Source organism: Aspergillus costaricaensis (assembly GCF_003184835.1).
Source record: "Aspergillus costaricaensis CBS 115574 unplaced genomic scaffold BO79scaffold_2, whole genome shotgun sequence".
Classification (NCBI taxonomy): Eukaryota; Fungi; Ascomycota; class Eurotiomycetes; order Eurotiales; family Aspergillaceae; genus Aspergillus; species Aspergillus costaricensis.
In genome coordinates this window covers 155,958-172,075 of record NW_020291802.1, presented here as the reverse complement: position 1 = coordinate 172,075, position 16,118 = coordinate 155,958, and the positions used below count along the sequence as shown (strand labels likewise).

At 49.6% G+C, this 16,118-nt stretch overlaps 8 protein-coding genes across 8 annotated transcripts; 3 read left to right on the top strand and 5 right to left on the bottom strand.

The window, feature by feature from the left end:
* Positions 1-97: 97 nt before the first annotated feature.
* On the bottom strand, positions 98-1,981 carry BO79DRAFT_267534 (Zn(II)2Cys6 transcription factor domain-containing protein). The gene is made up of 4 exons (XM_025687052.1): positions 1,788-1,981; positions 1,228-1,738; positions 1,018-1,148; positions 98-955 (listed from the first exon to the last, which is right to left on the bottom strand). The coding sequence occupies exons 1-4, from the start codon at positions 1,845-1,847 to the stop codon at positions 176-178; spliced, it is 1,482 nt and encodes a 493-aa protein (XP_025544245.1). The 5' UTR covers positions 1,848-1,981; the 3' UTR covers positions 98-175.
* A 708-nt stretch (positions 1,982-2,689) lies between these two features.
* BO79DRAFT_284051 (uncharacterized protein) lies at positions 2,690-4,624 on the bottom strand. Its single transcript, XM_025688207.1, has 3 exons — positions 3,906-4,624; positions 3,219-3,846; positions 2,690-3,121 (listed from the first exon to the last, which is right to left on the bottom strand). Exons 1-3 carry the CDS (start codon positions 4,553-4,555, stop codon positions 2,756-2,758), a joined length of 1,644 nt encoding a protein of 547 aa, XP_025544244.1. The 5' UTR covers positions 4,556-4,624; the 3' UTR covers positions 2,690-2,755.
* A 271-nt stretch (positions 4,625-4,895) lies between these two features.
* On the bottom strand, positions 4,896-5,243 carry BO79DRAFT_107101 (fibronectin type III domain-containing protein; the record flags this gene model as incomplete). The annotated part of the gene is made up of 1 exon (XM_025677897.1): positions 4,896-5,243. A coding segment is annotated over one exon (348 nt), but the record flags the coding sequence as incomplete, so codon positions are not given.
* A 132-nt stretch (positions 5,244-5,375) lies between these two features.
* On the bottom strand, positions 5,376-6,574 carry BO79DRAFT_267524 (fibronectin type III domain-containing protein; the record flags this gene model as incomplete). Its single annotated transcript, XM_025687051.1, has 3 exons — positions 5,376-5,725; positions 5,796-6,429; positions 6,500-6,574. Coding segments are annotated over 3 exons (1,059 nt in total), but the record flags the coding sequence as incomplete, so codon positions are not given.
* Positions 6,575-7,505: 931 nt separating this feature from the next.
* Positions 7,506-8,802, top strand: BO79DRAFT_267520 (uncharacterized protein; the record flags this gene model as incomplete). Its single annotated transcript, XM_025687050.1, has 1 exon — positions 7,506-8,802. The coding sequence occupies one exon, from the start codon at positions 7,506-7,508 to the stop codon at positions 8,715-8,717; it is 1,212 nt and encodes a 403-aa protein (XP_025544241.1). The 3' UTR covers positions 8,718-8,802.
* Positions 8,803-9,606: 804 nt separating this feature from the next.
* BO79DRAFT_136625 (uncharacterized protein) lies at positions 9,607-10,344 on the top strand (the record flags this gene model as incomplete). The annotated part of the gene is made up of 2 exons (XM_025678086.1): positions 9,607-9,780; positions 9,859-10,344. Coding segments are annotated over 2 exons (660 nt in total), but the record flags the coding sequence as incomplete, so codon positions are not given.
* A 793-nt stretch (positions 10,345-11,137) lies between these two features.
* On the bottom strand, positions 11,138-12,248 carry BO79DRAFT_223887 (class I SAM-dependent methyltransferase; the record flags this gene model as incomplete). The annotated part of the gene is made up of 6 exons (XM_025683632.1): positions 11,138-11,353; position 11,450; positions 11,494-11,617; positions 11,673-11,923; positions 12,029-12,136; positions 12,196-12,248. The coding sequence occupies 6 exons, from the start codon at positions 12,246-12,248 to the stop codon at positions 11,138-11,140; spliced, it is 753 nt and encodes a 250-aa protein (XP_025544239.1).
* Positions 12,249-13,945: 1,697 nt separating this feature from the next.
* Positions 13,946-15,314, top strand: BO79DRAFT_267516 (salicylate synthetase; the record flags this gene model as incomplete). The annotated part of the gene is made up of 2 exons (XM_025687049.1): positions 13,946-14,167; positions 14,235-15,314. 2 exons carry the CDS (start codon positions 13,946-13,948, stop codon positions 15,312-15,314), a joined length of 1,302 nt encoding a protein of 433 aa, XP_025544238.1.
* Positions 15,315-16,118: the final 804 nt, after the last annotated feature.

Genomic DNA, 16,118 nt, shown 5'->3' with positions numbered 1-16,118 from the left:
CTCTTCCTCCTATGTGGCTTGACCTTACTTACCGGCGCCAACTGATGTCTTGAGATCCGGCTCGATAATATATAAGCTAGGACACTTCTTCTGTCAGGGAAATTCATTTGCGTCAAGGAGCAGCCATGCTAGTAAACTATGCGAACAGCGCCGATAATAAAGTATCAAACCATATTCAGGAAGAGGAAGACTCGCTCCCCTCTCTATAAACTCTTTTTGGCTTCCCAGGAATCAACATATAGCTGTGGTTACCCATCTTGACCATCCGCGACAAAATACGCGCCTGCTGTACACCCGTAGACGTTGCAATCAGATCGAGTATCTGCATGATCCATTCCTTCGTGTGAGGCGATATACCCGCACAGTCCGAGGCAAGATACAAAGGCCAAGGTAACCGAGCGACGGCTCCCAGGGCAGCGTCGCCTGAAGTGAAAAAATACGGGACGCTAGCGCAAATGTCCTCTGCCAGTTGTTTATTGATGGAGACCGACTCCTGCATGAGTTGAGGTGATTCAGGAATTTCTTGATGGAGACACATTGCTTGGATCATCTCGTGGAGAATGATCCGCGCTTGACGATAGTGGTTCCAGTACACTGCGTTGTCGATGTTTGGATATACGTGATATTCCGTGTCGTGGCTACGGAAGTGTGAGAATGCCAGTGGGGTGTTGATGGTCGTATACTGCCAGGTTGGGCTTAAAGAAGTCGCCCATGAGACTAGGTCGGCGTCAAGGTCGAGGGCTGCTTGGATTAAAGGTGCGATGTTTCCGCGGAAGCCAGTCGTGTTATATATTTCCTTTATTGTTATGGAGAGATCGTTGTATGCGACTAAGATGTTGTAAAAGTCTTCCATTGTCTGAGAATCCGCATCACCAATGGATTTTGCATATTTTGATAATGCGGCTATCGTTGGCGAGCGATGACAACTCGTTCTGAAGAATATGTTGATCATAGCCTAGGTATGACATGTTAGCACTCCGAGATCAGTGCCTAAGATGTGACTGAGGAATAGCTAACAATCTGTAGGCGTGTGCTGGCGAAGAGGCGCCGCCCAGCCGCTGATTCGAATTGCTGCATTCCTCGTAGCTCAAGGAGCTTCAACGCTCCTCGGGCGTGATTTAGCCAAGCGTCCATCATCTGTGATTGGCCTGAGATAATCTGTTTACTAGGGATTAACAACCCACCTACAAGCACCGATTTTAGCCAGACACATTACCTCGTACATGCTCAGCGTGACCACAGCCCCCAAAGTGGAGTCCGAAGTAGCTAATACTGCATCCTGAAGACTCGTATTGGTGGCCCGCAAGGCTTTGCTGTACTCCCCTGCAGCCGATCGTGCCAATTCAGGCCGGTGGTAGATCCTCGACATGCATGCCAGTCCTATGGCTTTCATGGTGGCTTGAAGTGCATCCGAGGGGTCAGTGCGCAGCAAATTCGGCAAATAGCAGAGAATGCCGGGGTTTTGACTAGTGCCGACATAGTACTTGAAGATGTGAGACATGGCTTGTTCCTGAATGTGGGTGGTGGGCCCTTCAATCAACGGCGGTGTCTTCGAACTCTCTGCAGTGTCTGCAGAGGGGGATCGAGCGGCCTTGCGGGTACTGGCAGCCCGGGCCAAGGCCTTGGTGGTGACAGCGGCCGTTTGATCAAAGAAGCGAAGAGCTTGGAGGTCTTGGTACCCGGGGCATTCTTTACCTATCCGCAGACATTGGGAGCATGCAGGTCTCTCCTGGTCGCACTACTACAGGGTCAACAGTCAATCATCCAGGTGTGGTGCATCGACGTACTTTTAGGCGCCGCTTCCGGCATAGAGCACACCCTGGGCTGGGCTTTCCTCTGTAAACCATGGTCGCCTGAAGGGGTATGTGGTTCGGAAGGTGTAGCAAACACTTGAGATCATCCCCGCTTTAAAGGCCCATGCTGAGTTGTCGGGGTCGGAGCTTGTTACGAAAAGGAGACTAGAAGCAGAGCAGTTCCGTCTTCAGCCTCGCTTCAGCCGCGTGGCATCAGGGCTAGATTGGTTCCACCGAGCCTCCATAGCTGGACGAAGCGTATACTCCAATCAGCTAGCCACTCATAGGTGTCAGATTGAGCTTAGCAATGTTGGCGTCGGCTCGAAGAAGCTTGTTCCTGAACCAGTGAGAGGGGAGTCATGCTGTATCATGAGTGGCTCGTTAACCAATTCCGAAGAGTCTTGTTTGTTTATTAACTCAGGAGATGTGGCTTCAACCGGCAATGGGGAATGGTTACCGCCAGAGTGATGAGTCTCTCGCTTGTAACTGACCTAATTGACCACCCCCACTTTCCCCTCTGTTCGAGCTTGTCCTAATGCAGTAACCAGTTCGGTACTTACGGTGTATCCTGAAGTAGCGTTGAGGCCACAATGACCCTAGCTACTCTCCAATCGACATGTGTCTTTCTTAAGCACGAAACGTCTGCGATAGTCCCGGCTATTCCTCTTGCAACGACTATTTCTAGGGCTAATGCCCATGTGTCATTATTCTGAGAGGCGCATCTTAATAGAGACCATTTGAAAGGATCTTTTGAAGTGCTATTGTCTTCTTTAGCCCTCTGCTTGCTATGTCTGGAAGTTGATATATACTAGTATAGAATCCCAAGGAGCGTCACTGGCAGTGAAAAAGCCCAGTAGGTAAGTAGTGATATACACTTTTACGACCCTATTATAGCTAGTCATATACACTATAGCATACACATTCCAAATTTCCGCCCAATATGATCAACCAGTAAACACCCCTCAAATCTCTGCCACAGGAGTCCCAATCCCACCAGATGCGAGTACAGTGGAGGTAAGATTCGCACTTGCATGCAGCTTCGCATTCAACTGCGCACTGTAGCGAGTATCCACCTCCTCGGGCCTGATCAACCTTACCCTCGCGACCGTCGCCTTCTGATCCGTATCACAGGTGCCATTGGCACAACAAGCGGGACTGTCATCCGTGCAGCCATCCTCATTGCAGCTGCATTCGGCCTTGACACTGTGGCCGTACAGCAACCACTGCACACATCCGCCCTTGTTGGTTCGAATGACCATTCCACCGCCGTACATGTCTGCGTGGTCGTCTCCGCATCCTGAGCTGATCTTTTGGAAGGTTTCCACGCACTGTGTGAGTATGTCATGTTAGCAAAATTGCTAATAGCAGAAAGGTCGAAGAGATAGTAAGTTCATCACTGAGAAAATGAAGTTGATATATACGTACTGAATCACCAGAAAATTTGAATGTCTTCTCGTCTTTGCAGCCTGATTGATCGTCTGCCCATTCGATAGACGCTACTACATTGGTTCCGTAGGGGTCGGAGTAGACGGTGGTGTATGGCGGGCCGTCGGGGGCGAGGGAGTTGCCCGAGTCGCATAGGGAGGTTGCTACGGATTTAAGTTCTTCTGCGTCGAACGTGGCGTATGAGCTGTCGTGATGATCTTTGAAGCAGTAATACTTTCGCGTATCCGACTCGCCGCTGGTGGGTAGGGGTAGTGATGTTGTATGGGAGGGTTCAGAAGTGGTGCTGGAAGAGGAGGAGGTTGTGCTAGTTGTGCTGGTAGTACTAGTAGTTGTTGTTGGAGGCTCTGTTGTTGATGCCTCACTGCTGGCAGTGTATTTGTTATCCGTACCAAGAGTTGGAATTGGTCCGTTAGGATCCCAAGTCCCCACTGTGCCTACATACGTAGACAATGGACATAGATTTGTCGTCGTTTCCGTAGTGGTTGTTGTGCCCTGGGCCTCGCATCCTAGAACAGTCGAACATTGCGTAGTGAAGCATGTTGTCGCGCGTGATGTGTCACCGTAGTTCGTGACGGAGCATCCCACTGCACAGTCGGTGATGGTTGTGCTTGTTGTACAGCTGGTAGGGCTTGGAGTAGTGGATGGACTCGTATCTGTCCCTCCGACACAAATGCCTTCAGGGTCGAAGCACTCGCAGCCATTGCCACTGCAGCTGCTGCAGCCGCCAGGATCCGTACAGCCACAGCTTTCCCCGAAACAACCGCATGTAAGGCCAGTACATCCACTGCATCCGGCTGAGGAGCAGGTACAGAATAGAGCTGAAAGACCGGAGCAGCCGCATCCAAGTCCGAGACATGCCGTGCAGTGTGCGCCCTTGCAGCCACAGTGTCCGTTGGAGCAGGCGCAGTCTGTCCCCACGCAGGCACTACACTGCGAACCGGTGCATTGACCAGAACTTGTATCACAGTCTCTTCCAGTGCAGCTTCGACAATCGTCTCCGACACACCGTCCAGAATGGCAATCCTTCCCTGTGCATCCATTACAGTCGTTGCCTGTGCACTTGCCATTGTTGCAATCTTGACCCGCACAACTACTGCAGCTATCGCCTGAGCAATTGCTCCCTCCAGCAGTAGAGCAATCACTGCCCGTGCAACCGTCATAGCTAGTACAAGTGTTGCCTGCGCAGAGACCTGATGCACAGTCGGCACCACCGCAAGTTCCCTCCCAGCAGTTCGGACCGTTACAAACGCCGTCACTACCACAGTCAGGTCCAGAACAGCCCAAGGCAATGCAGTTGTCTCCGTTACACTTGCCATTACTGCCACAGTCAGGGCCCACACAGCCGGATGTCACGCAGCCTGTGGCGACGCAGACTCCGTCTTTACATCCTGGACCGATGCACCCGCGGACGGTACAATCCGTTGGGCCTGTGCACATGCCGTTGAGACAGCCCGTCCCACTGCAGCCGAATGAGGCACACATGAGTCCTGTGCATTGCCCATTCTTGCAATCAGGTCCCTCACAATGACCATTTGTGACGACTGGCCACGTCTGGTCTCCGGTAGGGACAGACGTGGAAGAACTTGTCGTGCTGCTGCCAGTGCCACTCCCGCCGCCGCCGGTGCCGGTGCCGCTACCGCCGCCGCCGGCGCTTCCGCCGTTAGGACACCACGCGGGCGGGGATGGGCAGTACTGACCGGCACCTCCACTGGCAGTGGGAGAAGGTGCCACGACACATGATCCAGTGGGGGATTCCAAATACCCGTTGAAAGCACTAACACACCATTCATAGTTCCAAGTGCCCGGGAACAAGAAATACTGATCACTACAGGTGGTCTCCACCGTCGCATTCTGTGCCGTTAACACGCTGCCAGGGTCGTTGACATTCCGCGACCACAAACGGTATCCTGCCGCGTCGGCCGACTTGCTCCAGGTCATATGGACGGTGGTCGGGTCATTCGCCACGATCGTAAGATCAGTGGGCGTGGAAGGCGTGCCAGCACCAGGAACTACGCCCGTGACCACTTCGGGGAAACCTTCGCCTGCTGCATTCCAAGTCTCAATAGCCAAAAAGTAGTAATGGCCTGGCGTGAGGTTGTCGATGTGCCCGGAGGTGCCCGTGAAAGCGCCCCCAGTGATGTAAGAACAGTCCTCTGACTTGTCCCAGTAGAGCACATTGTATTCGATGATCGAGTCTGTGTAAGCTCCTGTTGGAGGATCCCAGGAGATGTCGAACCCGCTGCTGGTGGGTTTGACCACCACGTTACGAGGAGCGGCCGCTGTCTGCGGGTGTGCCGTCGCGGACAGGACCGAAGTCCAGTCGCCCTTAATGTTGTCACCCGCACTGGCGCGGACCTTGACTTCGTAGACCCAGCCGTCTTCTGGCCAAGTTGAATCCCAACGAGCTGCACTAACACTTCCTGCCGAGAAGTCGGTGATGCCGCCTTGAATTCGCGACCAGACATCGTAGCTATATGCTCCGTATACTACCGACGTGGAGGAAAAACATCAGTTACTCAACGGTCAGATCGGCTTGGAGGGGAATTACTTACTTACCAGCGTCCCATGTTGCCGTGACTCCCGTAGCACTGCTGAACACCTGGAAGTTGGACGGCACGGGGAGAGGTCTTGCGGGGATGCTATCCGGAATAGATAATGGCGAGCTTCCAATCTTGAAATCATTCACCAAAGTGAGACTGAAAGCGCGAGCTATCTGATACTCGCCCGCGGCATCTGGATGAAGCCCATCATAGCCCACGGGGCACGCACTCGGCTCACACTCGTAGTTCTCTTGCAGCTCCACCAGGTGAATGGGGGAATCCGTCGTACTCCATTCCGGGATCGCATCTCGCAGTAGCGCATTGTAGATATTGGTACTGATGGGCAGATCCTCGCGGCCCCCAATAAAGCTGCGCTGCGGGACATTGGCGATGGCGAACTTAAGATTCGGATTGACGGCGCGGGCATTGCTGATCAGGGTTTGGATGCTGTCCAGGGTGCCAGGGGCATCACTATAGAACCAACCCATGTCATTGAACCCCAGCATCAACAGCATCAAGTCAGCTGGATGGGCACCGAGGACATCGCGAATCAAGCCCTTGTCGACAGCCGCCGCACGGCCCCAGACGGCGAAATGATGGCGATCGAAGTCGGCCGCCACGTCCGCCGCGTACCCGCCGCTGGTCTTGGGCTGGTCGGAGGCGGTCTCTTCCCCGTAGAGCGGCGGCGGAGTGGGGCGGTTCGGCAGGATCCGGCTGCACGGTCCCTGTGTAGGGCCCCACAAAGGTGACGGCAATGTCTTGCGCCCGGAACCACTCCCAGATCCGATACCTCCACGGTGTCCTGGGGTTGAAGGCCACCAGGGCTGGCTAGTCTTGGAGCCAGGCATCTTGAATTTTTGTTTTATCCTTCTTTTGTAATGGAGCTCGATTTGTGTAGACGGTGGCGATGCTCGACCCTTATGTATTCAGCCGTGCTACTACGGATGACTATACCCGCAAGCTTTACAGCCGTATGCACTAAACCAAGTCACCCAAATATCTCTGTAGATAATATTTTCTCATGTGTAAATCGAATCCCGCGCCAAGATGAGAAATGTCGGTGACTGATAGTCCGTTGGCATTGAGCGAGGAACGTGCTGGGATATTGGGTTCCTATCCACCCGCTGTAACATCGCGACCATCTAGTGTGTCGCTTAATTCAGGGGCCTGGAATTCCTACTGTTTAGCGTGCTAGTACGATAGGTGTTCAAGCGGAGCCACTAAATCAAGGGCTCAGATGCAGTAGGTGTGCCGTGGATGGATATACTAACTCCCAGCTAGTAACGGAAGGACGCTACGAGCCCATAGATAGCCGTTATCATAGATTGTCTGTATTGCCAAGCCCACGCCATATGAGCCAGTTCGTCCGAATTCAAGCTAAGAGTAAGCTAAGTGACCGCGGCGCAGGCCGAGGCTGATACGCACCTCATATGACCCGTGTAGTCACACCTTTTAATAAAATCTCTGGTCATTTGCGATAATGAGTGTCTCACATTCCCAGCCAATCATCCACGTTTGGCAAAAGCTTGATATCTCAGGCCCGAGCGTCAGTGATCCCGCCGGAGCGACATATACCACCAGCTCTGATGTGTTTGCCAAGAGTCACTAGCCTGGCCCTTCAGAGAACCATACTTAATCCCGCTAGGAGCCTACTAGGATCTTTCAACCCAGGACCCTTTTCATTTTCCCCAACTAAGAAAGGTCAGCGCTAACTTTCTCTACGGTCATGGTGTCCCTGACTTTCGAAAGCCTTCCGGTGGAGTTAGTCGAAGAAGTTGTTAGTCGGCTAGACCTCCACGATCTCTGTGCACTGCGCCTGACTGGACGCACTGTCTCTTCAAAATCATCCAATGCTACCTTTCGGAACTATTTCCTTTCCAAGAAGTTGGAAATCGCAGAAGCCCCGCTTGAAAACTTCGCTCTCGTTACCAAACCAGGACGTTTCGGCCTCTGGATCCAGCATCTCACTCTGTATGCAATCACTAAAGATGATGATACCGGAGGAATATCCCTCGCCAGTCCCAGGGTGATCGAGTTACTAGCGCAAGGCTTCCTGAACATACGCGATAATTCTCCGCATGGTGGACCCTTGTCTATCACTCTCAAGATAATTGGGGACGGCTATATGAGGGATTTTGCTGCTCCAGTGTTCAATGTGACCCTGTCAGCCCTCAGGGGTACTGGACTACCCATTAGATCATTGGATGCGTTTGCGGAAGGTTATTCCCACAACCACGGGGGTTTCTGTAGTATCCCTTTCAGCGAGATCACGGGGGCATTTTCCGGCGCCGGCGCGGCAGACCTACACAGCCTTGCGAAGACCTTCCAGCCGTGCACGAAATTATGCCTAAGCTTGGCGCACCATATACATACAATCGACTCCGATAGTATCCGAGAACTACATAACGACAATGAAGACGAAGATTTCGAATTGCCACCGAGTTACGAGGAAGCCAGAGTAAATACCCAGAAACTTTGTGACCTTGTGGGCCTATGCCCCACTCTCCAAGAGCTGTATTTGGTGTGGGAGTATGATGACTTCGAAGAGACAGCCGGGGTCAGGGAAGAATTGTACTTCTTCTCTCGGTTAGCAGAATCATGCCAATTCCCGAGCTTGAGGCAGTGTACATTGCACAATATCCGAATGTCCGAGGAAGCGCTTCTAACCTTCTTTCGTCAACTTACTCGGCTGGTGTATTTGAGGTTGGAATATGTATCTGTTGAAGGTGAATTCGACGACCTATTCAGACTTTTGTCCACTTCAATGCCGGAATTGAATTACTTGCATCTCCGAGGCCTTTATTCTTCGTCTGGGACCCTTCGCTTCTTGAACGAACACCCCGAGAATAGACTGAGACATCCAACCGGTCGTGCACCACCTGGTATAATTCGGAGAGGGTCCGACGCTAGGCGGCTGGTCGTAGCCAGGGCAAGGTAGAAGGACATGGATCCTCTATAGATACGAAGAGATGTGTACATAACCCCCAAGGAATAGTGGAATGATCCTTCGCGTGTAATTAGAACCCCCTCTTCCAAGAAAAGAGAACAAGCACTAATACAGAAAGGGCATCGGGTTAGACTCGTAATATAAAGCATGCTATCAACAAGATTCTCACCCCCGCCCCTAGTCAGCAGCTAAAGTAGTTGATGTAACTTCGGTTCCAGCGAAGGTTCTGATGTACATGAGCCTGTTCCCCCTTTTTCTTTGCTCTAGTTTGAAAAGGTCAATGGTGTGAGAAAGACTAATATCCCCACCGTATTTCAAGCCGGCCCTTCCCCATGACTACCACCACAGTAAGCAGTCTCATGCTTTACAAAGACCATGTTGCATCTTGCGAAGGGGCTACTTTGCCTCACGTTGGTGCCCTCATGGGCACTTATTGGCGCTAAGGTACTCCCCACTGACGCCCCAGTCGATGATATCCGGGCCGTGCCATTTGGACTGGAGAACAACAAGAACCGTGCTTGGTACCCTAGAGCGTAAGCGCCATACCATTTGATCTCAGTATCCACCCTTCCATATAGCTAATCACTCATGTCCTAGCGATCCTCAGTGCGATGTTAACTGGGATGACGACCCTGATGTCCCCAAATGCCGGATCTTATGCGCCCCTACACAGAGTGATTGCTCGAATAGCCTTACCACACGCAATTATAGGATTCGTCTCAACCACACAGCAAGTGATGGTATTAATGATGACCGTGATCACGTTTTCACAGGACTCTATGATACTGAAAAGACGAGTCACAGTAAGCGAGCCTTTCAAGCCTTGACCCTTGCGGAGATACGCGAGTACGTTGAAAAACAAACGGACCCGGATACAGCGGACCGATATTTTGGCGACTTAATTGGGCTCGTGGAATTCGATGATGATAACCTTTCATTGGATTCCTCTGTCGCCCAGCAAATAACATTTGGAAATGCCCCTTTCCAAGTCGGCACGACTGGTCTCGAAGGGTGTACTGTGGTGACTGTTGTATCCAAGCGAGCCGTCTACATGGTAAGTATTCATCAAATTAACATGGCTTAATGTTAGTGTGTGTTATAGTTTACCACTGGCTGACGAACTCCGTGATAGGCGCACTACTGGGAACGCAAAAGTTGGACTAGCTCGTACTGGTTCCCAAGACGCATCATCAACTTTATCGCTGGCCGGAATCCAAATCAGGGAGTTGGTCCTGCCCTCAACCCGGCACTATTCAACCGCCCTACCGACGACACGCGGATCTATATCATGCACCCCCGCAAGGGTGGGAAAAAGGCGACGTACACTTCGCCAAATTACACAAAGAAGTTTAAACAATTGAGAAGCTTGCTCAACGAAGAGCTTCTTCCCGGCGTACCCACAGCGACTTGGTTCTATATCCCTGTCGCCAACCCGGGGGACGTGCCCGATCCCATTGCTGATCAGCCCTGGAGACGACACGCCGTCTTCCAATATGACCCGCAAGCGCATGGTACAAGAAGCAAAGGATGGAGACTCTTCTACGAGGATCATTATTTCGATGATACAAACCCCCCTCCTGGCACTGAATCTGCCAATGGAATTCCGGATATCCCATGAGCAAGATCTGTCTACCCGCGAAGCGATACTAGAGCCGCGCTGTGGGTGTGGGTACTTGACAATATACCACAGTGTAATGAGCGGAATTGTCTTCATAGCTTCTATTAGCGAGTGGTAGAGTGTTTAACCATCTATATAAACAGAAAAACAGAAGTTTTGCCTCCTTCTGTTGTCTCAATCTTCCATTGTTTTAAGGCCATGTGATTCCTGTTGAAAATAATTAAAGGATTCCCAATAAGGGTATTTCGGACGATCATAAGGAACAAAATTATGTAGATGAAGTATTTGCATAAAATCTGAGGCGAACATCTTCAGGACCTTCACTCAAGGTCTTATAGTTACTACATGCATTTTGCCTTCATGGAAGAAGATGCCGAGTATAGTGGTAGTGATGCTACTGACCAGGGTAGTCAGATTTTGTCATAGCAGTATTGCTGGAGGTTCTCTGCCATGAGACTAGCCCATTCAAGTGTATTGAGAAACACGGTACTTATTGCATAATTTAACGTTGTCGAAGTCATAGGTAAGAGGGGGAAAAAAAGAAGAAGAGAGAGAGAGACTTCGCTTCTGCTCTGCAAAGGTCTTGTTCCACCAGCCGGACATGGAATATCGAAAATACCATCTCGATAAACGCACACAAACAGTGCTCTTATCGAAGCATCCGCCGGAGTTTGGTAAGCTGACAGGACCTGCAGTCAAGCAGCCTTAGTGTATCCTAGAATCATCTATGCTTCCGAAACCCACCTCCCCCATACAAAGAAATGAAAAAGGAAAAGAAAAAAGAAGCCAACGATTATGCAGTTTTTTGTGCCAGTATCTTGACAGGAGACCAGTTGTATACAGTTTCCTTGCGTTCATCACAAAGACTCTGCAGTTCCGCCTCAAGCTTGGTCACCAGAGGTACAATCTCTTCTGCGCATGTCAGCTTGGTACCGCGCAATATCTCACCGAGGGCAAGAAGATATGTGTCCGTGCATTTCTGAACAAGGAAGTCTTTGAATGATTCTGTCTATGATTCAAGAATCTCCAGATGTGCTTCTTCCAGATCGCGAGGAAGTCTTGTTGCCCAGCTGCAATATTATCAATTAGCCTCATATATTTTCACACTGAAAGCTACTAGGATAGATGAACGATGAGAGTAGGTCTTACCTGTAGTCCAACCCGACCTTCTGAAATAAACTTGGTATCCGTTGTGCAAGCTCAAGGGCCTTGCGCCCTTGCACAGATTGATGAATGAGGTCGGCCTCCTCCCACTGGATATAGCCTCCTGGCCCTAGTATGTATTAGCTTGAAACAAGGAAATTGTAGTTAGAGATGGGGATACTCACTCAGCAACTGTTGCAAATGGGAAATTAGCGGCCGGGTGTTGCCATCTCGTATATTACTCGCCCACATCCGGACATGGACAACATCATATTGACCGACAAGTGTGGGAGGGACATTCTTGAAGGCGTCCAACAGCTCTAGTTTGACGTTCCGTGGCCACATATGCTTCGGAGGATATTGAGCCTCCGAGATATCGAAGCCATGCAGTTGCACAAAAGGTGGCATCGACGGGGCTAAGTCAAAGAGCCAGATCCTGTACTTGATTAGTGGATATTCCTATGCTGGGCCAGACATGCAACGGAACCCGAACAGGATCATCTATGCCCTCGAATAAGAAAAAGACCGTGAACTGTATTACCCATTGCCAGTACCAACTTCCGCTATCTTCATGTCTGGGGTGATAGGAATGTGGGGGTGAAGTGTATATCCAGTGTGAAGCTTCCATAGCAGATGCTGGGCATCCAATCTAGAAACATCATGAGCAGGAGATTGCGGTGTCAACACTATCTCGCATGGAGATCTTACCGGACTGAATCCGACAGTCCTCTTCCAAGAGGATATAGATCCGAGTCAGCCATTGCCGTCCAAGTAAGTAGTGTTTCTGGGTTTCACTTTCTCTAACTGAGTGTTGAACCTAAGCATACCAGAAACTGAAGATGGACGAACTGACCGGTATATATGTCCATCGACATTCCTTCTATGCAAATCTAAGGATCCTCAAACTAGGCATACACCGTCACGTGGACCAACTTTACTCATGTCATCTTCAAGTTCCATGCCGCGCTTAGGGAAATTGTATCAGACCAATCATATATCAGTCCCCTTGCGTGGATGACGACAACGCCTTGGGGTACCCCTACTTAATGATCAACCTTATTGTGAAGAAGTACTCATCATGGTCCAACATGCTAGAGAAACTTGATCGCACCTGCGAAGGTTTCCCGTAGCTCTAGCATTGTCCGTCTCTTCCGTGTGTCTCCAATTTGGATAACACCATCCTACGGTTCGATATAGAAGTACCGGTACTTTCGTCGGCGATTTCAAGAGGGATTAATTCATGCTATCGACAATCATGACTACCCGGTGTACCACTCATCACACTGGAAGGGATCCAAATCTACCGCTCCTAAGCTCTGGATCGAGGTTACACAGATCTCGAGCACGTTGCTACCTGCGGCAAAATGGCCGCTACTACGCCTCTATGTCATTGCATATTCTAATCGTCGTACTATGCGCGTCTTCCAGGCCAGTTTCCAACTACCTCTAGCTGCTTTACGTTTTACAGATACTTGGAGCATCCTGCCTGATCTCTAGCAAAACTGCCTTTCCGTCTCATGCCTGTGTCCTCAACATGGAAGTTGGAAGAATATCATTTGGCCCAATAGAGTAAGTTGACGTCAATGAAAAGCATATTATATTCTTCCTCGGTCCAAGGAACAATGCAGCTAGTATCAGCAGTATGTCACACAGCCTTAGGAATTCTGCTCGCTAACAGCCTTTAATGAGCGGTCGCGTTAGATCTGAGTGGCTGCTCCGTTCTGGCGTAACGGCTCTAATTCTAAGCAAGCGATAACAGAGAAAGAAGATGGATGCAAGGCAGATAGTTGTTTTATTGTTCGTTACTACTAAGGATGCTTTCTAAATAGGTAGAAGAAAGGAGAGGGCACTACCCGATTGGGTAGGCACGTTGCAGTGGCGATCAGCCCGTAACCTTCCCCTATAGTATCAACCAACGGATTAAGCACATGAAACTACGACATATCCTGATAGTGGCATACCATTCCCTGTCCGAGTACTAACTAGGGATCAGGCGTCTTCATTTTGAACAAATGGCTCGTTTCTTCCTCTGCAGCAGCCCGATATGGTCGCAGCAAACCAGGGATATCCTGCAAGTTGACTTATCTGCATCTGATACCAGATCATTCATGAGTTCATTGCGCGTTTTCTACCAAGCAATTGGTGGGATAGAGGCCGATCTGAACAGATGACCCCAACAACTTCTATCACTTGACGGCCCTTCTTGTCTATCCTGATGATGTGGTGAAGGAGTATATGAAGTCATATCTGCTTATAAAACTGCATAATGTTGCGCATTCATATGCGGTTTACAAAAGCCCTATCCCTGCGTTAGTATCGTGAGCTTGAGCCTAACTGCCGACACGAGAAGGATACAAATATCCTCGCTGGTTTGTTATTGTTCTTTACAATATAGTCCCACAGTTTTACCATCATACCCAACAGCTGCAGCAAGCGTGACAACATCAACCGACCCACAATGTCATCCACTCGAATATCAATCACACTCACCTCTCCCTCTAGTGACTTGCTCAAACCAGTCATATCTGTCCTAGAAAGACATAGTGGCTCAGAGTACTACGTCTACGAACGCAAAGACTGCTGGCATATTGGTCTCGGATCCTACAGATCATTGATAATCGACTCCAGCGGATCGAACATAACAATCTCAGTAGCTGGAGAACCGAGCCATCACTGCCCAGTGAAGAAGCCACTACCTGATATAGCGAGAGAATTCCTCCATGAGTATTGGAACCACACAACCAAAGTATACGGACACGTTGGGTTCCAACTATGCAGCCCATATTCGGGGCCTGGAATACACACCCGGCAAATGGCCCTTACTAGCATTGATGATACCTCGCATGGAAGTACTCATCGACCCAGATAACATTACAATCACCGGGGATGACACCAAGGAGGTCCTGGAACTATGCGCTCTGCTGAAAGAGACATGTCGATGTCGCAACGCACCACTTCCCGGCGCTCATGATATTCCACACGTTGACGTAAATGAGAATTCCAGCCAATACAAAATCCTAGTGGAGAAAGCTCTATCACAAATCCAGCAGAACCACTACTCCAAGATAATCTTATCTCGACCCGTCAACCTTCAACACCGAGTGGACATGCCATCAACACTCCACTGTGGTCGTCAATCCAACACACCCTCTCGCAGCTTCTCCCTCCGCCATGGCAACTACCAAGCCACTGGATTCAGCCCCGAACTAGTCATGTCTCTGGACAAAGGGGTAGTAACCACCGAGCCTCTAGCGGGTACACGCTCCTGCAAAGGCACAGAAGCCGAAATCCAAAGACTCCGACATGAACTAGAAAACGACAGCAAAGAGATAGTCGAGCACGTCATCTCCGTCAAAGAAGCCGTGCACGAAATTAGCCAGCTCTCCGACAAGCCTATGGTGGAGGACTTCATGTCAGTACGGGTACGAGGCAGCGTACAACACCTCGGTTCTCGGGTCTGCGGACGTCTCTCCCCAGATAAAGATATGTGGGATGCGTTCAATGTTCTTTTCCCATCGATTACTGCGTCGGGTATTCCGAAAAAGGCTGCGATTGATGCTATTTCTCGTCTTGAGTCGCAGCCTAGAGAGCTCTATTCGGGCGCTATTTTGATGATCGAGGATGAGAATACCATGGAAGCTGCGCTTGTGCTTCGCTCTGTTTTCCAGGATCGTGATCGTCAGTGGATCCAGGCTGGTGCTGGCGTTATCGCGGAATCGGACCCTTCCAGGGAGTTGACTGAGACTTGTGAGAAACTTGCCAGTATTGCGCCTTTTGTTGTGAGGGAGGCGAAGGGATTGGAGGATAGGATTAATGGGTATCATTGATGGCAGATCTCATATCTTCATTGTAGTGATGCTTGCAAATTGTATGTTAGATTGTCTTACCTACATCCAATAAATCTTTTCCTATTTAATGACCCTCTCATTCCTCTCTTTCCAGTATGAGAGAGAAGTCTAGCCAGAACGCATGCACCATTTCGTCAACCTAATGAACTTGAGTATAACAAGTTTGAGAGCATGATCGAACTACTCCCTACACTGACTCTGATGTATGGAAGTAGAACATCATTTACTTACATAAGTACATATATATATATATATATCATCGAGAGTATGCTACAACACAAACCCACATGCCACCTGCTGCAGCTGTAATCAAGTAGTACTAACAATTCATACTACTATTGAATGGCCCTATGGAAGATTTTATATAACTAAAACAAACCATTGGTCTAGATATAGTAGTAGTAGTAGTAGTAGTAGAATCACAGGGGACTGACTGGAGGATGATCTGAGGAATATACCAATCGCTTTCATGTTCTCTTGCTTAGTAGTAAGAGCAATGAATATATAATACCACCCACGCTTTCAGAGACATCACCTTTACTTGATAAACGAACCAGTTGTAAGATCGCACCAACAAGTCAATATTACACACTCATAGGAGGAGAAATTGCTTATTGTCATTGTAACAAGAGTATTTAGGAACCCAGTTTACGTCCCTGTCTGTCTCTCGTGCGGTCAATATAGACAGCTCAATATTTATTATACAACGTATATAAAGCTAAACTACTGACTAATGTATTCGCTGTCTGGTATATATTAAAGAAGAAAGAAGGTAAGAGCTGT

Excerpts from the sequence above, each read along its gene's own strand:
- BO79DRAFT_267534 (XM_025687052.1), bottom strand. The coding sequence starts at position 1,847 with ATGGTTTACAGAGGAAAGCCCAGCCCAGGGTGTGCTCTATGCCGGAAG. Across the intron at positions 1,739-1,787 it reads GCCGGAAGCGGCGCCTAAAA|TGCGACCAGGAGAGACCTGC; the intron begins GTACGTCGATGC and ends ACCCTGTAGTAG. Across the intron at positions 1,149-1,227 it reads GGGGGCTGTGGTCACGCTGA|GCCAATCACAGATGATGGAC; the intron begins GCATGTACGAGG and ends AGATTATCTCAG.
- BO79DRAFT_284051 (XM_025688207.1), bottom strand. The coding sequence starts at position 4,555 with ATGGCAAGTGTAACGGAGACAACTGCATTGCCTTGGGCTGTTCTGGAC. Across the intron at positions 3,847-3,905 it reads TCGACCCTGAAGGCATTTGT|CACAACCATCACCGACTGTG; the intron begins GTCGGAGGGACA and ends CTGTACAACAAG. Across the intron at positions 3,122-3,218 it reads TCAAATTTTCTGGTGATTCA|TGCGTGGAAACCTTCCAAAA; the intron begins GTACGTATATAT and ends ATACTCACACAG.